We start from the raw sequence: 20675 nt of genomic DNA, 5'->3' as shown, positions 1-20675 counted from the left end.
CACAACTCTGGGCAACATGAGACATGTTAGCCCTCATGATAAAAAAGGTCTGATGTTCAACCTGTCTACCTTCTTCTAGCTCAAAAGTGTTGCCCCTTAGCCTGTCACTGCAGACCCTGGTAAAGTCTTTCTTTATGCCCCCTTTACATACCGAAAGGCCAGAATAAGGTCTCCCTGGAGCTTTTTTGTTCTCCAGGCTGAACAGTCCCAGCTCTCTCAATTTCTTCATAGGAGAGGTGTTCCAGTCCTTTGACAGTACAGCCTTTTCTCTACCATCCATATTAACTATCCCAGAGCTGGTCTGAAACACCTGCCGAACAGGTTTCAGATACCAACTCGTTAAATCTCACTGACCTGCTGTGAAATGCTTTACTACCCTGCCCTATCAATCTTCCTCACTCCTCACTGCATACCATCTAAAAAAAATGCTGTTACTCATCTTTAGACCTGCTGCCCCTTCCTTCTTCATGTATTACAGTTTCACAATTGTGAATGGCACAGGAGACAGCTTTAAAAAAAAAGCCTTTATTTTAGTGCATCTCCTCACTGAGGCTCATTACCAACAGAAAAATCCGAAGAGATGGTCCTTGGACTCTTGGCAAGCCCCTGTCAAGCCTCCTGTCTATGGAAGAGGAATCCCCCTTCCATGCAGGTATAGGAAGCCCAGAACAGCAGTGCAGGCATCTGCTTTCCCAGCTACAGCCTGGTCACTCCATAGGCACAGAGTCCAGCTCATTGAGGAAGCGCTGACACTTTCCCATCAGGATCTTGATGGCTTCGCTCACCAGCACATCTGGAGGCAAGATACCCGTTGACTCCACTGAAACTGCACAGAGACACAAGTCAGCACAGCCAGAAGGCAGCCTCAGCCTGCACCTGGCTCCAGGCTTCTGTCCCTTATCTTCCCTTACACCTCACTGAAAACAGGCCAGATCTTCACAGCAAGAGAAGCAGCTACATTTGCCAGCAGGAAACACCAAGAGATTCAATCCCAAAGCAGGTAGTTACCCACTGGATTCTGAATGTATGGATGCTGATGCTGAGGGTGGGGAGAGGCACAGAGCCAGCCATACATGCTGGCCATTCTCTGCTTGTTCACACACACCACAGCAGGACTCTGTGGAAAACGGGGCACTTACAGATGTAATGGTTCCGCACTCTTGCCAGGCGCACAAGGTTTTTCAGACCCTCGTGACGGAAAACTTCTCTGCTGAATGTGTCCAATCGTGCATTGGCTACTCTCGCCACCTTTTTTCCTAGAGGGAAAAAGATGAAATGAGATGGGCAAATTGCAGCAGGTGGGTGCCTTATGGTCACAGCGGGTGCTTACCCCCCAAACAGGCACTTGCCCATCACCAAAGGCAGGGAAACCACCAATAAAAAGAATTAGCATATACCCAACATGAAACTCCGATCTGGCAGAACTAACCCAAACACAAAGCCTGCATGCACTCCTGGAAGGACACAAGAAGTCTCCTCCACACTCAGCTGCTGGAAAGAGCAAGCTCACTACCCAGTGTTACAAATGAACAGCACTGGAAGCAGCAGTCAGCAGCTGCAGAGCTCTGTGGACAGGTATCCAATGCCTTAGCATTTCAGGGATGTCCCAGTTCATCACCCAACACATCTGCACGGGGCAGCCACTCATCCATAAAACTGGGCTCAGAAAAGCATGAACCATTGATCAGCAATGCAACATAACAATGCAGTTTTGTCTCTACAAAGTTTGGCTCTAAGCTCAAATCAGTCTCTACTAAAGCTTGCAAGGAACAAGGCAGGAAAAAAGTACCATTGATATTCTGGATCTCAATGACTCCAGGGGAAAAGCACTTCTGCAACGTCTCAGCTGCCTCATCCTCAACAGGCTGCAGAAGAGTAATGTCAGGAAGCAGTCGATAGCTGGCTGTGGCCACAGGAGAAAACTTGGCATGATCCTTACCTGTATGAAGAGTTAAGAGTCAAGGATGAGAGTAGGCCTCAGGGAACAAGGATGCTGGGGCCTAAAGCTCCAGGGGAAAAGCCAGTTCTCTACCCTTCCCCATCATACAGCAGTGCCCTAGTCCAAGCACTCACATTCCTTGTCCCACTGTCCCAGGAGCCACAACTCACCTATGCCCTTGACACAGTGCATAAGCACATCTATTTCCTGTCCGGGTCGCAACAGTGCAATGAGGATGTCATCGTGAACAGGTCGGAAGTCAGCGTCTGGAAAAAGGTCTGTCTGATTCCCCAAGGGCACCCATGTCATGTGTTTACTGTACACTGCAAAGAGAAGCCACAAGCATCAGGCAGCTGCTGCCTCAAAGCAGGTCACTCACCTGTATAAGACTGAAGACAGCAAAAAGAAAGTTTAGCAGAATGGAATCAACTCTCTTCCTGTGAGCACACAGGGCTGAGAGAACAGCCCAAATCCTGTCTTCCAAGACTGAAAAAAGGAAAAAACCAGCACCTATTTTTAGAAGAAATCTCACCTTTGTGATTGAAATATAGTTCATCAGGATCAGATGATTCCTTGGCAGCCTGAGGGTTCCGTTTGCATTTGATTTTCAGCTGAAACTGCAGAGTATCAATTTCTGTGCCTTCTTGATCTCCTGAGAAGAAGCACATGAAATTACACTTCTGCTCAGTTTACATGACCATGATTTCCTACTTTGAGGAATAGTTCTATTCTATCCAAGAGTCTCACCTTGGTTTCTGTACTCAAAGAGACGAGGGTCAGCTCGGATAGGGATGAGGCCCAACCGATGAGCCAGAATTTCATCCTGCACAATGGATGTGTTGTTGTACACAAAGACCTTCTCTACGGCCATCGTTGGCACCTCAGGGAGACAAGAGATCAAGTCAGCCTAAAACAATAGTTGAACTACATGCCAAGAGATTATCCAGCTCAAGTGTCTCTCCTCTCCTACAAATAACTGCCATGCAGACTATTTTCAGTGGTATTTCTGCCAAATCAGGATAAGCAATATACCCTTACACTCCATCTACTCCCATGCCCATTTTTTTAAACAATCGCAAGAAGTGAAGGGTAGGAGAAAGGGCTTTGAGGCATCCTCAACCTTTTAGTACTTGGCAGCATTATGTGGCTTCTGTTGGGTTGGCAACACAACTGTGTCGAAAAGGCTGACCCACAGATGCTACCAACCGCATCCCTAAGAGCAGCAGGCGGTATTGCCCATGCTGCTAAAGCCCTCATTCTCTCTGGGCTCCTGGCACACGTGCGGAACGTGTGCTTCTCTTCCAAACCCTGCAGCTGTCCGCAAGGGCTGACACAAGGCTGAACGTTCCCCGCTCCCTGTTAAGAAAGGCTTAGGCCGGCACCCCCAGGTGAGCACCCCCGGAGCGGCGGTACCTCGGCGAGCAGGATGCGGCGGAAGGCATTGGCGATAGCGGCGTCGATGCCCACCATGTCGAACTCCAGGGTGTCCTCTTCCTCACGGATCACGTCCACGCGGAACGCCTGCGGGAGCCGCGCACCGCGGGTCACGCCGGCCGCGGGGCCCGATCCCCGCACACCCACAGCCCCGGCCGCCGGCGCCGCTCACCCACCTCCTCGAAGCGCCGCTGGTCCCAGGCGTCCTCGTAGCCGGGGTAGTTGCCGGGGAAGTCGGTGGTGTGGACCTGCGAGGAGAGGGCACAGACGGGGCCGTGAGGGGGTGCGGGTGCCGGCCGCCCCCGTCCCTCCCCGCCGGGCTCGCTCACGTTGCGGACGCCGAACTCGCCCAGCACCACGCGGTCCCGCATCTCGTCCGCACCCCGCCGGGCCGCCATGGGTGCGATGGGCGGCGCTCCCGGGCGCTGGGAGTCGCTCCACGGCTGCCGTCACATCCGGCTCCCGCCCATCCGGGCCAGCGCGGCGGGGCCGGGACGGGCACCATGGCCCGCGCCGGGGGCGGCGGGCGGCGGCAGGAGCGGCGCCCCCGGCGCCGAATGGGGCGGCTTCGAGGACAACATGCAGGTGGGCCGGGCCGCGGGCGGCAGCGGGGCGGCGGGGCCGGGCCGCGCCGGGCCGGACCGGACCGAGCCGAGCCGAGCCGGGCCGGGCCGAGCCGAGCCGAGCCGAGCCGAGCCGAGCCGAGCGGGTGTTGACGCCGAGTCTGCCCTGGCGCAGGGTGGCGGCTCCGCCGTCATCGACATGGAGAACATGGACGACACGTCAGGCTCCAGCTTCGAGGACATGGGGGAGATGCACCAGCGTATGAAGGAGGAGGAGGAGGAGGAGGCGGAGGGCGAGGCGGGCGCCGGCGAGGAGGAGGACGGGGAGTTCCTGGGCATGAAGGGGCTGCGGGGGCAGCTGGGCCGGCAGGTCGCTGACCAGGTGAGCGCTGTCCCCCGGCCGGCCCCGGCCCCGGGGTGCCTGCCTGCCCGGCCGGCCGCTGCCCGCTCCCTTCTCTCCGCAGATGTGGCAGGTGGGGAAGAGACAAGCCTCCAGGGCCTTCAGCCTCTACGCCAACATCGACATCCTCCGGCCCTACTTCGATGTAGAGCCCGTCCAAGTGCGAGCCAGGTGGGCAGCCCCCGGCGCGGGGCACGGGGAGCCGGTGGCTCCGTGCCTGCAGGAGGCTAGCTGTCAGCTCCCAGAGAACGAGCAGGAGTGGGCTGTCAGCCCTGCGGGAAGACTCACGGATGAGGAAACACATTGTGTGTTGTCCCGCTCACCTTAGTGAGGTCCCGTGGTTGGGCTGGCGGCCCTGTCACCCAGCATTGCTGCTCAGGGCAGGAGAAGGGGCTCTTTTCATACTCGGCTACCTTATGTGACTTCTGTTGGGTTTGCAACACAGTTGTGTCCAACAAGGCAAAGTTTTGTGAGCCTTTATGAGGAAAGTTATCTTTCCTTCCTGCTGTTCCGTCAATGATCTCTCCTCCCTGAGTGGATCCCTAAGCATTTTCATTGAATCTGCCCCTCCCGAGCAAAGTTAGCCCACTGACAGTAAGGTTTTTCTTCTTTAGTGACCTTGACTCACCCTTTAGAAAGAATCTCTGTCCCCCAAGTCCTGTCAACACAACAGCAAACACTGGTAATGGGTGTTGGGATCTTTTACTTATGAAGCATTTTGTTAACCATTCTGTTGTCCTTCCTGCTCCTGTTGTCGTTCCCTGCTTTCCTGTGATGCAGACTGCTGGAGTCCATGATTCCTGTGAAGATGATTAATTTCCCACAGGTGAGTTCCCTTTTGCTGAATCAGACTCCATGGCCAAGTGACTGTCCCCCAGACACCTTGTAAAACTGTAATAATCCGTGTTATTAAGGACTGAGTTTGTTAGGTGTTCATCTCCCTGAAAATGTTGATGACTCCTTTCCATGGTTGTTCCAAACCTCAGTGTGCTCTCACCTAACCTCAGGTGATAACCTGGGTGATAAACGCCATCCAGTGTACTTCTCACATCACTTGTGGTGGGGACCCTGGTGTTCAGGGGCTCTAACCAAACTTTCCCTCACCTGTCTCCTCCTGTAGAAGATTGCAGGCGAGCTGTACGGACCCCTCATGCTGGTTTTCACACTGGTGGCCATTCTTTTGCATGGAATGAAGACCTCAGATACCATCATTGTACGTCAAGTCTCAGTGATAAGTGGTGGTTTGACTGGGTTGCTGTAGGGACACTAGAAAATGAGAGGAAAGCTCTTCTATAACTGAATAAGTGTCTTGCTAAAAAGCAGATTGATTTGAGGAAAAACATTTTGGTTTGGGGGTGGGAGGAAGGATGCACCAGAAAGTCTTGACACTCTGCTGCTGGGAGAAGTTGGGGTGTAGGTCCTGTGACCCCCTGAATGCTGCTAGCCAGCTATTTGATAATGCCTGCAAAGGATCTGGGACTCTCAGGGATTAATTTGGGTGCTGGCAGGTCAGTTCTTTGAGTTCTCTTCATCATGACACTGTCTCCACAGAGGGAAGGCACACTGATGGGCACAGCCATTGGCACCTGCTTCGGTTACTGGCTGGGCGTCTCATCTTTCATGTATTTCCTGGCATATCTGTGCAATGCCCAAATCACGATGGTGCAGATGCTGTCACTGTTGGTAGGTACTGATGGAGCTGCCCTGTGATGCACATTGGCTGCATGGTGTTCCAGAGCAAGCTTTTCCCAAAGAACAGGAAAAGTCTTTGTAAGTTGCTGGTCCCAGGTAACTGCACTGGGACAACCTGGAATTCCAGGATGTTCTGCTGACCTGCCCCATCCCAGGCACAGTGATAGTACAAAGAGGCAGTTCCTTTGTGCAGGTCTCCTACTTTGCACTTCCTGATTTGAGAGCCTGGTGGTAAAAAGCCAGGAGACAGCAATTTCTCTGGGATTGGAGGATCTTTCCTCTGTTTCCCAGGTTGTCTCAATCTCTTACGTGCCTGTGAATCCTTCAGACATTATCTGTGTGTGAGCTGCTGTTAAAGTTGTTGTTCTGGTTGACTGTTTGGCAGTGAATGAGTGGTTTGTGAGGCTTTGCCATGGTGAAGTGTTGCAGGAATAGGCTGTTCATGCTCTTGATCAATGGCCCTTTGTGTGGGACTGGTCCTTGTAACATGGACATTTTTGTTTTGTCAGGGCTACGGTCTTTTCGGACACTGCATCACCCTCTTTGTCACCTATAATATCCACTTCCACTCCCTCTTCTATATCTTCTGGTTGGTTGTTGGTGGACTGTCTACACTACGAATGGTAAGGGACAGGCAGCCTGGGGTCCTCCTCTTCCTGGGACAAAAAAAGGGAGGGAAGTGTTTGCTTTCTGTTCCTTGGCCTGGTGGTTCATTTCACAGCCAGTCAAGCTGCTGTGGAGAACAGCCCCATGCTCCTGCATAATTTGGGCACTGGTGTATGGAGTTGCTATTTGGATTAATATCCTCACCCGTTCTAACAGCTGCAGGAGGTTTATTTACCTGAGCATCCTGCAAGGACTGGGCAAGGTTCACCTACACAGAACAGTTTTGAATTGCTCTAAATTTGTCGGTGAAAACTGCGAAAAAGACTCAGTGCAGTGTTTCTGCAGATTCTCACTGCCTGACCTGTTCTTCTCTGTGTTCCTGATTGCAGTGCCAGAGGCTCAGGCCTTCTCTGATCACCTCCTCTCTCCTAGGTTGCTGTGTTGGTGTCACGTACCGTGGGACATACCCAGCGGCTCATCCTGTGTGGGACTCTTGCTGCTCTGCATATGCTTTTCCTCCTCTATCTGCACTTTGCTTATCACAAGGTGGTAGAAGGTAAGCAAGGGAGATTTGAAGACATCGTGTTAGATCTGGGGGAAGAGAAGTTCTCTTTTCTCTCTCTGAGAGAAAGAATGGACAGTTTGAATCGGTCCTGAGGGCATCTGTGCCAATTTCCAACTCTAAAATGACCGCCACTAGCTTTTCTAGAAGAAGCTGTTCAAGTAGGGCAGCAGGTAAACATTGGGGTAGTTACTATGCACTGAGTTTTAGCACTTAAGACCCAGTTTGTGAGGCAGGACCCTTATTATTTCCCGAGTGAAGTGTAACAGCACTGACTGTTCTTGCATGCAGATGTCCAGCCCCTTCCTGAATATTGTTGAAGTCAGGTGGCTTTTCTCTGATCAGGAAATGTGTCATGAGTGTTCTTCCTTCTTTGTTCAACACCTTTTTTAATCTTGTGTTGTACAGCACAGATAGCAGAAGCTGTATCTTCCCCAGCTAGTACTGTTTGTTAACCAGGCCATGCATGGTCAGGTCCTCCTTCCACATCTCTTCTTGTTTTCTCCTAACAAAGTCTCAACCTCCTTAAAAAATACAAAACCAAAATTCTTCTCTCACCCCATCTCTAGAGAGTTTCCAGATCCCTAAATATGCAATTCTGCAAGTCTCTGTATGAGTTTAGGCAGCCAGACCCATCGTGATATTTCTGATAAATCTGCATAATTAGGGGTTATACATAGCATTACAAGTCCTTTTAGGTACAAATCTTGTTCTTTCCTGAATCTGTTCTAATGGCATAGGTTCTGATCTGCAGCTTCTTGGCAGAGAAATAGAATAAGATATACTCCAAGCAATTTCCTTCAAAGCACTCCAAAACTGATTATCAATCTTAAGAGGGTAGTTGACAGAGACTTGAGGATATTTGCATTGGTCTGTGTATTTCCTGCCAAGCATGGTCTGTTTGCACTGCAGTGACAAAAATTCCACATTGCAGCCCAGCTGCAGCTCCTGATATGGGTCTGCAAGTGTATCTCAGGATGAAAGCAAACAGAGAATCTTGGTCTAAGAGCAAGATCTGTGCTGGGATGAAGTAGGAACAGGATTTTATCAATTTCCCTCAGCAGAGCAACATCTCTGGCCGTACCTGCATTCAGGTCGAGTGGCAGGGGACTGGATCTGACACCCTCAAAGCAAAAGGATCTGTGTTCCTCTTGGGAACATGCACAAGCTCTTCCTGCCCTGAGCACAAGGTCTGGTGTGTACCCTGTGTCTCTGGATGGAAGTGTTTACTCCTGTTCAGTCTTTGGGGCTAGATGTCTCCTCCCATTGCCTGCAAGTGCTTTGCCCGTTCTGGGCTCTGGCACCATCAACCACTACCTGGACAGAGAAAAAGGCAAGAAGAAATGTGCCATCTGCTATCATCTGAACTAACTCTTGCCTCTCTCCCCTTTTTTTTGTTCCTGCAGGTATCCTGGACACATTGGAAGGACCTAACATGCCACCCTTTCAGAGAGTTGCCCGAGACATTCCAGTTGTTTCCAATGCTGTAGTGAACACAACAGCCAAAGCCATTGCATTGACCCTGTAGTTTTACAGACTTGGACTTGCTTCCTTCACTACTTCGGGGGCTGCATAGGGCCACAGTAACCTGCTGCCTCTTAGGAACAGGACAGAACAGCAAGAAGACAACTTGGTTTTGTTTTCCTGGACCTGTCCTCTGCGTTATGGTTTTGGGCAGCTGAGTGGACTCAGCTGAGGTGAGTCGCACCTCAGTGACTCAGAAGAGCTACACTCTTCCCCCATCCAGGTCTGGGCTGTCTTGAGTAGAGTGGTTCTGTTGCCTGCATGTTTAGCTGGGATTTCCCAGCGCAGTTTGTCCCTTAGCTCTCTTTCCGCTTGCTGATGTAACTCCAGGAGTATCTGCCCTGTTCCTGTCCTGAAGAGGGAAGGATTAAATTGATGTTGGTGCTGAGTGATGTCTTATGCTTGAGCCTGTTTGTCTAATGGGAGCGTGGTGCTTGGGTCTCTGCACCTTCATCTGTCCTGCCCTAGACTCAAAGGGGGATTCTTTGCAATTTTCTGCTGTCCTTCTTCAAATATTCTGTGATACATGGCCTGTTTGGGGTACCGTTTTCAAAGGCACAGTAGTTCAAAAGGTGCGGGAACTTCACTTTCTCTGGCAATTTTCAGTTTTCAGCTCAGTGTGTTTAACCACATGCTCTTTCTTGTCATGTTCCATATTGATCCCTCTCTCTTCACTTGGTCGAAGCTGCTATCTCACCTCACCATCCCTTCTGCTGTGTATGTCAGAAATGTATCTGTCCCCATGTGTAGGAGCTTTGGGGTGGTTCGGACGGGGACGGTGACGAGAGATCTCTATAGTCAGATCTTGGAACATGCGGTTTATTGCAAAGGGCGTGGGTACAGGGGCACTGCTTAGAGCTGCAGCTGGCAGCTCTGAGCAGGCCCAAGAGAGTAAGCGGGTAAGAGAGAGAGCGAGAGGAATGAGAGTGAAGAAGTGTGTGTGAAGAGAGAGTAAGAGTGTGTAAGAGTAAGAGAGAGAGTGAGAGTGGAATACTGAAGTCCTGGTTATAATACAATAAATCATCTTCTGTACTGAATATTCTAATTGTCACTAACCAATCTAATACAAGATACAAATCCTATAGCATTTACATACAGCCTATAAGAGTTCTTATATTACCATAGAGTGTTACATCTTAACTTCTAAAAACTACTCTTTGGACCCCTTCTGCTGAGCTAGTAGGGTCTGCTCTGACCCTTGGACCTGCCTGCAAGCAGAGGGTATTGTTCAATCAAGAGGGGATTACCTTCAGTCGGCCATACCATTGTTTTCCAGTTGTTCAGTAACTAAGATTTGGTATTTCAAAAGTGGCTTTCATTTCGATGTCGCCTGTAGTTTTCATATTCCCAAAATCTTTTGTCAGGCAATCATATTTATAAAGCTTTCCTGTTTCATCTTCCCCAACATCCATGCTTTCACAGTGCCTCTTGTTCTTACTGCCCTTCTGCCCATGTTGCTCTGTGGCACATGCAGGGGCAGCATGTTTGTGCATGGTCTTCAGTGGATATTTCTGTTAGGAGGCCAGTTCAGCCCACCCTTGTGCTGCTGGCCTTCATGTCTCCCAGCCATGGGACTGTCACCTCTGGGCAGTGTTTCCATTTAACGAAGGGAGAAATAGGGGAGTGTGCAATGGAAATAGAGTTGGCATATTAATCTCCAGTGTATTGATGCAGGAAAGCTCCAGTAAGGATGGGTAAGCAGAGCAGCCTAGGCTTACCTGCACTGCAGTAACTCACAACTGAGTAGTCCAGCCTTCCCTCACTACTCTAATTTTTACTGGTCTGTGAGTGGAAGCTGTTAGCTGGTAACTGGCTTTCATCTTTTCTCTCCCTGTAGTTCTGGATGTCTGGGAGAGAGGAGCCACCCCTCAGAGAAGCTCATCTTTAAACTTGGGCAGAAAAACACCAGGATGTTGCCCTTTCTTGGTGTACCCACAAGTGCACAAGGCAGACAGTGTGTCAGAACTGCACTCTTTGGTCCCTTGTTTATATTAATGGGAGAGGATGCAGCTGTAGTGGCATTCAGACTAGTGCCAAGGTGCAATGAAAGAGAGGAAGATAGTGCCAGCTACTGTAATCAGGCTGGTCATCTGCTTCAGTTGAAAAAAATGTCACTAGACAGGACTTGAGCATTTTCAGTCACAGACCTACTTTCCACTTAATATTTGCTTATTCCCACATTCATAATTTGTTCCCCTTTCAAGAGCAAAAAGCTTGTCTGCTAACAATCACATGCGTAACAGACAGGTTCCCTCACTCTCTTCTCTCCTCCTGACCCCCTTTTCTGGGAAACATTTTGGCTGAAGAACAGAACTCGGAGCAAGCTACTTGGGAGAATTGGTAATTATTTGGGCTTGTAGTCTCCATGGGGTTTTTTGGACCAAATGAACCACTTTAAGCTCCTAGAATTTCTGTTACTTCAAAACTTGACAAAATGGAAGTGTTAGTTTGTAATGCTGCTTCTGGTATTACCCTCTTTATATCTCCATGGGAGGTTTGTTTCTAATTCCAAGTTCTTGCCCTGGCGGCCTAGAATGGATCTGTTTCTCTTGGTGCAAACTCTGGAAGTACAGGCACGGGGAGGAAAAGAGAAAGACAATTGTCACTGGAGTAAGTTCATCTGAGAAGAAAAAATCATTCTGCACCGAACTTGTATCGGTGCTGATCTACAGACACAGTTGGAGAACAGCTGTGCTCCCTCCTGCACTGAGCCACTCAGCTGAACCAGAGGGGTGAAGCTGTGCCCTGTGTTTTTCACTCAGAGCACAGAGGAGAGAAGTAAGCCAACTCCTCATGAACAGTAAGCAAAGCTCCCTGAGCAGCTTGTGTGCTGTCAGCTGAGGACATGATCGGGGTGACAACCAACCACCCTCTTGGAACCTGTGGGGCTTGCTCTGCTCCAGTTCTTCAGCCCTGATTAATTCTCTGTGCAGCAGCAGCTGGAAGCTGAACTGTTCTGTACTGCCAGAAATTCAGTCCTCGGCTGAGAGCTTCAGCATTGCCTTTCACTGACAGAGAAGGACACGTTTTTTCAGGGAAATGCATGCATGCTGCAGTTCCAGGGAGCATGCTGAGCACACAGGCTTAATAAAGTCCTTGTGGGAGGGCATCTCAATGCTTACTCATGTCCTCTAGTTACCAGAACAAGCCTTACAAACCCTATCGTACTACACTATCTCTGCCTTTGTTTCCTGCCACAGCTCTTGCAGCAAATAACAAATAATTTTCTTTCTTCTCCCTTGCAACAAATCTGAAATAACCCCCTCATCACTTCCCCCTTTTGAGTAAGGGTAGCTCTGTGTTAATAAATAAAAATAGCCCCTCTTTAATAAATATGGAATAAACATAAAAAGCTGTCAGATTAGAAAGAGGAAGCTGTATATTAAAGCTAAAAATGTGTATTAAAACATCTATGACCTCCTCCTCTCCTGTGCAGTACCCGGGAGTCCAATTCTTCTTACAGTCCATCCTTGTTGCACTAATGGTCACCTTAGGTGTGATTTTGGGTTACAGGTAGGCTGTTTCTTCTCCCATTTGTTTTCCTTCCTGCGTCTACTCTCACTCTAGCTGCTATTCGTCCACTGCTTTTCTCTGTTTATTTGTGAACTCTTAATGGCATCACTCTTTCTGCCCCAGTAGGTAAACAATAAATGACCTTCCTCATACCTGCTGGGTAACTGCACATGACAAGGAAGAAATACCTAGTTCTACACAAAATAGTATTGCCAAAGTCCCTTCTGCATAGCCCTGCATTAGATTTCGTGAGCCAAAGCTTTGGACCACTAGTTCCTGTGCCACTTTTTTCAATGAATTGAGCATAAAGTAGGTGGGACAATTGTCTCTTCAATGTGCTCTTGCTCCTGACAACAGGCAGCAAGGATGCACTAGGGCATCTTCATCAATGTTTCAGGACTGCTGCTGTCAATAGAAGTGGGACATGTCCCAGGGGCTCTCCTCCAAGCACCTCTCTAATAGTAGTCTGTTTAAAAAGTGTGGGTTGACTAGTGCATGGAGGTAATTGAGAGGTGAGTCTCAGTGTAGCTTTCTAGTTGACCTGCATGCAGTAGGAGCAGCTGGAATTTTCTTGGTCACCCCCTGCCCACAACTCTGAAATCCAGCCTTTTGTCCCTCACCATCCTACAATACATAGGATCCCCTTCTCACCTGGGTCTTTTAATGTGACCTTAGAGATAAGCTGCTCCTTTTCTGAAAGCCGCAGTACCACAGCTGTACCACAGCTGTACCACAGCTGGATGCTTGCAGCTGCTGCTCATATCCCTGCGCAGATGAGTTGCCAGACCAGTGGTCTGTTCTTGGTGTATCTTGTAGAACAGTATCAAGGTCATGCATCTCTGTGCAACAGGGAAAGAAAGAGGGGGGTGTAGATACTCTAGAGAACAGCAATGGATTACTCAAAGGGCATGGTGATGCCCACATTGGGAGTTAGATGGTGCAGCCAAAGTCTTAAAGCTGCTGATCCCCTTATCTCATTCAGGACCTAACATGCATCCTCAGCTCAGGTGATCTGCTCCTCCATTTCAATGGAGGAGAAGTGCTCCATATCCCCCTCCACACCCTATTTTTCTCTTCACTTTCCATCCCTTCTCCTGGGACTTGGCCTGCAAACCAAGCAGAGGAGCCTGGGTTTGTCCCAGTGTTACCCACTGGGCTGGAATTCACTTGAGCACTGCTATATGCAGCAGCCAGATTAGTTACGTGCAGAAAGCTGCCTACTTAGGCGGTTTAACCTAATTTCCACATCACTGCCTTCCTTTTTCAGCTCAGTGAAGTTGAAAACGCTGGGGCCCTGCTTCCTATTTCTCTCCAAGTACAGGATTACTCAACGGGAAGAGAGGGAACAAATCCCTCTGATCTATACCTGTGAATTAGGAGGTGGGGTGTGCCCTGCATACGAGGGCACAGGCTGTGTGCTCAGTGATAAGGAAATCTGTGGCCCTTCCCGAACCATCCAACTTTCACCTCCAAGCAGCTGCCTCCAAGCACCGGCTCTTGCAAGCTCTGGGCCATGAGGAGCAGCTCAGACTGACCTCGCCATTAAGTCATGGGTCGAGGTTTCAGGTTTAGCAGGTTTAAGCATTAAACGCCACAGAAGCCATGGAACACCACAGTTCCTCGGACCAAGCACCCAGAGTGCGCCAGGGCCCAATGGCTTTGGCTTCTTTCCCAGGTGGGAGCGGGGCTGGCACGGAGAGCCCTTCCCAGGTGCTTCTCCCACCCTCCTGCACCCCCACTGTCGGGAACCCAGCCCCGGCGGCCCTGGCCCCGCCATCTCCTCAGGGTAGCGGCCAGGTGCCAGCGGGCGCTGCCGACGTCCCTCGCGGGCTTTGAGTGGCATCGGGGCCCAAGATGCCGGGCGGGATGCCGGGGTGGGATGAAGGATGCCGGACCCCCTTCCACACCTACTCCGTTCCGCGGGGAGGTGCTAGCCGGGCGGGGAAGAGGGCCCGGAGCGATGGCCGGGGGAAGGCGGGGCGGCCCGGCAGGTGCGGGCGGAGCGGGGCGGGGACCCGCGGGGCTGCCCGGCCCCCTCCCGGCTCTGCGGGGCGGCGCGATCCCGCGCCCCGGTGCGGATCAGCCCCCGCCGATGGCTGCCCTGGGTCCCGCCGCCCCGCCGGGCGGAGCGGGGCGGCCCGGCGGCCGCCGGTGAAGCAGCGCGGTGCCGCCCCCGGGGCCGCGGTGGGCCGGGCCGGGACTGCCCGGCAGCGGCGGCGGCAGCAGCGGCGGCGGCGCCCGCCCCGGCCCGCAGCGCGCAGCGCGGCTTCCCCCGGCGCCCGGGCGGCGCGGCCCCGGGATCGACGGCGCTCCGAGCCGGGGGAAGATGCTGCCGGGGTCCATCCAGATCTCCGGGGAGACGCTGTCGGGGGCGGAGATCCGGGACATCTGCGAGAGCCTGCGGGAGAACTCGGTGCGGCTGCTGTCGCTGCGGGGCTGCCAGCTCTCCGAGCGGGACTTCGGGCACGTCTGCCGCGGGGTGGCCGAGTCCCGCTCCCTCGCCCAGCTCAACCTCAACCTGGGCATCGTCTCCAACATTAACCGCGTCAAGCAGCTGGCCGAGGCCCTGAAGACGAACCGCTCCGTCCAGTCCCTCTTGTGAGTACAGCGGGGCGGGGGCTGCCGGGGGGGCCAAGGCCCCCTCCCGGGGGGGACGGCTCTTTCGGGGGACTTGCAGCTCGGGGCCAGCCCCTGAATTCGAGTCTTGTCGGAGGGAAAATGCCCTTGGCGCTGCGGAGGATAAGCCCCTGCCCGTCACCTGGCTGGGAGGGAGCCACCTCTGCTCCCGCCAGCTGGGCACGGCCCTACCTCTCAGTCCCGGCCCTCCAGCCCCCAGTGGTGGGGCTGCCCCTTCACCGCTGGCATCCCCTGCACCCCTCGTCCCGGCCGGGAGAGGAGGGCCACCGTAGCGGCCAGCCGACCCTCGCGACAGAGGCTTCACAGAGCTTTTTGCCCACTTGGGGTTAGTATTTGTCATCCACCTAATTTTGTCTGCTTCTTCCTCCCCGTCAGGTTAGTTAGCCCCAAGGAAGAAGGCTCCGTAGTAATTTTCCCTTTTACCTGCACAGCCTCCATGGGAGTCCCCTGACAGATGCAGGCTTGGCCCTCCTCAACCCTGCTCTCTCCATCCACCCCTCGCTGGTGGCTCTGGATCTAGGAGACTGCATGCTGGGTGATGAAGGCATCAACCTTATCTGTGGGCTCCTGCCGCCTGATGGGGCCAAGTCTGGTAAGCACCAGGGGCTGTGGGCTGCTCAATGACTGGTGGAGCTTTCACGTAGATCAGATGCATGCAGCAGTAAATCTTCAGCCCTGGAGGAGGCAGGCTCTATGGTTTGCCAGGGCTGAGGAATTTCTTTCCCCCAACTTAAGAAAAGCAGAAAAGCCAAGTAATAGAGGAGTGGTTCCCTAGGGTAGGTTTGTGCTTTCTGCTACTGATCTGTCCCACTGGCAGTTTGGAGCTCAGGGACTAACAGGTTGCTTCTGGTTCATGTCAGCAGCATTTGAAACTGGAGGAGAGGACAGCTTGGACTTTGAATTTATTATTTTGCATTTGTATGTGGATAATGACCATAGATAATTATATTGTGTGCCCCTACCTCAGCACTTGGCTTTATTATCAGTGCCTGGGAGTTGTCCCTACTTGCAGGTACACTCCATGAGTGTGTAGTTGCATAGCCTTAGTGGCAAGACTCGGGTCTTTGCAGGGAATGATCTTTGGTGGTGTGAGGCCAGTGACCCAGTCGAGCTGAGAGCTGGCATGTGCTGAGCGAATATCACTTCTTTCTTCTGATTCTCGAAGTGCCTTCCACTTTTTCCCATCACCTTCTCCTCTGTGTGCACACAATGCCACTGATGCTGTTATCTCTGCTGGCCACCCCTCTCAGGTGCAGGCTTCAGAGCCTACTGTCCCCGTTACCCTCTCTCCAGACTGTCACCTCATGCCACCTTCTTCGCCCAGTCAGTTGTCTCACACACCCCTTAGTTTCCACTGTGTTTGCTATTTAGGGTAAGCAGGACACAGGTTGGGAGAGCAGATAAATGGGGCAGTTGCAGCACGGATAAATGAAGGGCCACAGCTGAAGGCAGTGAAATATTTCACTGGTCACTGAAATATGTGATGACAGTTGTCAGAGCAAACCAAGCCTTTAAGCCCAACAGAGTACAGGGGACACAACCCAAAGCTGTTCTGGTGAGCTGAACTAGTTCTCCTGTGACTGCTTTGGGTACCCTAAGGCTCTGGTTTGGCTTCTCTCTCTTCTCCAGGCCTCAAAGAGCTAACACTGAGTGCCAACCCAGGCATCACAAGCAAAGGCTGGGGACGCCTAGCCATTGCAGTGGCTCACAGCTCACAGCTCCGTGTGCTGAACCTGGACTACAACCCGCTAGGTAAGCTGGGGGCCAGGGAGGAGGAGCAGGGGATGCTGCACTCCTGTCTCTCAGTGTTTGGGCAGTTTGCACCAGTGGGTGGCCAGGGACCAAGCTCTGGAAAGGCAGTAGAGCATCAACAGTAGGACGGGGCAGTTCCTTGCATAGGTGTCCTCTGATCCCCAGCAGCAAGTTCACCCTGCCAGGCACCTACAGCTGTATGGGAAGCCACCCTTACTGCTCTGCCTGTGTGAGGTGGCCACATGCCCTGCAGGGAGGTGCAGAAAGGAGGCTGTGCCTTGCCCACTCCACTGCCTTTGTTGTCACATTTGACCCTCCATGTCTCCCTCGTTCCTGAAGCCCTGGGCGCCGAAGCTGGCTTGGCAGATGCAGTATGTCCCCGCACTCCCCCCTTCATCTTCCTGGAGGAGCAGGGAGGAGGAGGAGGAGAGCCTGGCACTCGTTGCCATAGAAACAAACTCTCTCCCGCTCTGCTGCAAGGTGGTAAGGAGAAGATTGGGCCATGCCTCTTTGAGCATCAGGATGACACTCCCCTCCTCAACCTCCGTGCAAGCAGAGCCTCCCCCAGGCCCTCTGTCTGACCAGGTACCTCCTCTTGGACAGGAAAAGCCCCAGGCTGTTACTTGACAGCAGTCTGGATTTTGTTCCAAGAGAGGTGTCACAGTTGTATGGCATCTTAGCACTCGACAGAGAATGTCAGAACATGCTGGAGTCTTGTCTCTTCACCAGCATCAATCTTTAATGCTCCTCATCCTGCTGCAACCCCCTCAAAGTCTATCCCCTTTCCAGGGAGGCAGTCTGTCACCTGGTGCAGAGTCTTCTCTCTGACTCCTGCCTTTTCCTAAACTGAAGTATTCAGCTCCTATTCTGTCTGGGATGTCTTACAGGGACTGTTAAAGGCCCTTGCCTCCTTGAGTAGGAAGGAGATTTGGGAAGATATGGTCCCTTGGGGAATAGAACAAATTTCACTGTGTTCCTTTGTGTTCCCCCTGAGAATCAGTGACTGCTCCCATAACCACAAAATGGTGCACCTTTCCTTGTCTCTCTTCTCAGTTAACAGTGTTTTTTTCCACCATGAGGTAACAGATTTGGAAGGTTGTCTGATGGCAGAAATACTCAGAGGATGTTCCCATGACAGCCCCAGGTGCATGAGGACATGTGGCATTACATGAGGGAAGGCAGGCACTGCTGACAGCCCTGGTTGCTCCTCCCACAGGTGACCAGGTAGCCGGAATGCTCGCAGTCGCTGTGGCCTCCAGTCGAACCCTCGAAGTGCTGGACTTGGAGGGAACAGGACTTACCAACCAGTCAGCTCAGGTATGGGAGCCCACAGTTACTCTACAGCATCACTGACCTCTCAAGGGTGCAGGTCTGGGAGGTCTACAGAGGCCCCAGGACCCACACCTGCCTCCAACCACATGCACACCCTTCCCTCCCTGCAACCAGGGGGGTTCTTGCTTTTCCCTGGCTGTTTTCTTGGAAAAAAATAAGGGGTTGGATTTTTGGCTGGGAATCAGAGCTAAATCTCTGTGGACACAGGCCAAGGCTCAATTGCACAGACTCTCCTCTCAGATCTCCAGCTTCCAGTGGTAAGAGGGAATGACCCTGGATATGTGAGAGCAACAGGGTGTAGAGCAGTCCCTTCTACTTTAGATAGAGTCAGGAAATCCTATCTCAGCTCTTCCTGCAGAAAGATGGGAACTCCTCAGTCTCTCACAAAGCCTGATGAAGGGAGGTCAAGGCCAAGGGAAGGAAGAAGTAAGGAGAGGAGGGCTGGAGTTCGCAGGGAGACAAAGCACTGACACTCTTTCTACTCAGCCTTTGTGCTGCTTGTCAGCCTTTTTATCTCACTCTTCCCCCAGACCTTGCTGGACATGGTAGAGAATTACCCCACAGCCCTACGGACACTCATCCTGGCGGAGAACAACATCAGTCCCGAGCTGCAGCAGCAGATCTCTGATCTTCTCTCAGAGGGTGAGGAAGAGGAGGAGACGGAGGCCCATGAAGTCACAGCCAGGGAGAAGAACCCCTGGATCTGCCAGAACAGTAAGAGCTCTGGGAGTTGGGCTGGGGACAGGAACTGGGGTGTCTGGGGTGTCTCCAGTGCCACTGGCCTCTTGCAGTGGGGTCGGTGAATGGGTCTGTCCCTTCTCCCCATGAACGGGAATACATACAACCTCCATGGCATACATACACCTCCCGGCGTGACCTTCATGTTAAATAGCGTTGGGCTGAGCCGCTCTTGGAAAGGCAGCCTCCAAGGACAATGTGGCTGCTGCAAAGAGTGGAAACGGTACCTCTGAGGCATTTTTCCTGATGCTGCAGGAACAAAATCTCAAAGTATTAAAACTCAAGGGCAGGAATATTAAAGATCTCAGGAGCCTTTGCCAGATAATCTAGCCAAAACTTGTGTCATTCCTCACTGTTTCCAGAACCTCCCTGCAATCCACACAGCATCAGCTATTCCTATCTCTACATCCCAAACATGTGAAGGGGTTAGCCAGGTGCCACAGGCTGTCTGTTGCTTGTGATGGAAAAAAGACGTATTATGGAGATAGCAGTAGCCTCTTCTGTGTAGTTTGCATAGATGATACTGTATTTTGTCATGCCTACCTTGTGATTCAGCTGTTTGAGGATTTGCTTTTTTAACCTTCATTTGTCCTTCACCCCTCACAATTCTCCTATCAGACTACCAGCAGACAAGCACAACCAATCCTCTGAGCCTCAAAACATCTGGATCCTCATCCATTAAACCCATAAAAATAATTTAGTGACAGTTTGGCCAAGTTTTGGATCTAGTTTCCAGAAACTGATTCCTGAAATAGAGATCCCCTGCAATAGTTTTGAATGTGTAGGACTGCCACTAGAGATCTCCTCCCTCCCATCCAGGAAAAAAAAATCTTTTTTTCTGTTTAAAAATGTTTCTGGATGGGAAACTGGTAGCCTGCTAAGTTTCTTACTTGCTATGCAGGCCCATCCTCCTTGCAGTTGATTCACTTGCTGTGGGGAGAGTCACAGTGTTCCTGGCTGGTGCTCTGAGCCATGGCCGAGCCAGCAAGCTGCCCTCACCTCCCCGAGGCAGGCAGGGGAGGGCTGCACAAACCCTCCATTCATGCAGTGCAGAAAGTCAGTATTTCCAGGCCTCTGCTGCTGTAAAATGGCTGATTGCCCACGGCATTCCCTGCTCTTGGGAAGGCAACACCACCACTCTATGTGGTGTTGGTTGGCTTGCAGCCTGAAGCCTGCCCTACCTGGACACTGTCTCTCTAGCTGAAAAAACACTCGATGAGTGCAGATGTAGACGTCTGTGCAGGGCTGGGTAAGGGCATGGCTGGGCCAGCACAACCAGGATCACCTGCATGTTGGGGGCACTCAGACCTGATGTTCCTCTGGCCTCTGCTTTCTCCCCCTCCCCAAAAATTGATTCCGTTCTGCTGTGTGGTCAGAGTAGGCCTAGTTCGTATTTAATCTCACACTTCTCTTCCCACCCTGCGGTGTTTTAATTCCTCATCCTCACACCTGCGTCTGGAGTACAGCCCTGCACTCTCTGGCAGCCCGAATGTCTCATGGTTTTCTCCCTCTCTCGACACAGATTCCAGCTCCCAGATGGTCCTGATGACGTCAGGCCTCGGTGACAGCCTCTTAGCAGAAACAGAAATGTAGCTGGGCTACCCTGCCTGCTTCTGCCGAGAAGAGCACCGTGCCCGCCGGGGCAGCGTGCACCCGCCAGCCCCAGCCTCCGGTGGGCTCCCCAGCCTCCGGTGGGCTCCCCAGCCCTCTTCTCACACATTTCACCTCCTGTTGATGCCTCCCTCGGCTCTCTGAGCGCAGGAGCCTGGCCCGAGCGAATCTCTACACACGTCTCTGTGTCATCACACACGCCTCGTCGGCCGCTTGTGATTGTCCCCGTCGCCGCATGTGTAGCTCACGCCGCCCTGCCACCCCCACGCCCGGCTGTATTTATTCAGATGTGTATAAGAGATGTCCTTTCTATCGCTTGTACTGCTGTCGCGATGAGACTTTTATAAAGGTCACAGATGTGGTGGCACCACT

At 52.0% G+C, this 20675-nt stretch overlaps 3 protein-coding genes across 4 annotated transcripts; 2 read left to right on the top strand and 1 right to left on the bottom strand.

Annotated features, from left to right (window-relative positions):
* Positions 1-505: 505 nt before the first annotated feature.
* POLR1C (RNA polymerase I and III subunit C) lies at positions 506-3804 on the bottom strand. Of its 2 annotated transcripts, none has more exons than XM_039569621.1 (9): positions 3703-3804; positions 3550-3621; positions 3353-3460; positions 2687-2819; positions 2472-2591; positions 2110-2262; positions 1790-1939; positions 1140-1256; positions 506-826 (listed from the first exon to the last, which is right to left on the bottom strand). In XM_039569621.1, the coding sequence occupies exons 1-9, from the start codon at positions 3769-3771 to the stop codon at positions 708-710; spliced, it is 1041 nt and encodes a 346-aa protein (XP_039425555.1). In that variant the 5' UTR covers positions 3772-3804; the 3' UTR covers positions 506-707. The 2 variants fall into 2 exon arrangements, with proteins under 2 accessions (XP_039425555.1, XP_039425556.1); XM_039569622.1 differs by having other exon boundaries at positions 2110-2205.
* Positions 3805-3819: 15 nt separating this feature from the next.
* YIPF3 (Yip1 domain family member 3) lies at positions 3820-9112 on the top strand. The gene is made up of 9 exons (XM_039569623.1): positions 3820-3958; positions 4112-4318; positions 4401-4507; positions 5117-5162; positions 5457-5549; positions 5888-6019; positions 6538-6651; positions 7067-7190; positions 8603-9112. The coding sequence occupies exons 1-9, from the start codon at positions 3953-3955 to the stop codon at positions 8722-8724; spliced, it is 951 nt and encodes a 316-aa protein (XP_039425557.1). The 5' UTR covers positions 3820-3952; the 3' UTR covers positions 8725-9112.
* A 5313-nt stretch (positions 9113-14425) lies between these two features.
* On the top strand, positions 14426-20675 carry LRRC73 (leucine rich repeat containing 73). The gene is made up of 6 exons (XM_039569166.1): positions 14426-14831; positions 15302-15462; positions 16500-16622; positions 17839-17939; positions 18485-18668; positions 20215-20675. The coding sequence occupies exons 1-6, from the start codon at positions 14560-14562 to the stop codon at positions 20283-20285; spliced, it is 912 nt and encodes a 303-aa protein (XP_039425100.1). The 5' UTR covers positions 14426-14559; the 3' UTR covers positions 20286-20675.

This window comes from Corvus cornix, chromosome 3 (assembly GCF_000738735.6).
Source record: "Corvus cornix cornix isolate S_Up_H32 chromosome 3, ASM73873v5, whole genome shotgun sequence".
Lineage (NCBI taxonomy): Eukaryota > Metazoa > Chordata > Aves > Passeriformes > Corvidae > Corvus > Corvus cornix.
Note: the sequence above shows the minus strand (reverse complement) of the source record. Positions and strands in the feature narration are given on the sequence as shown.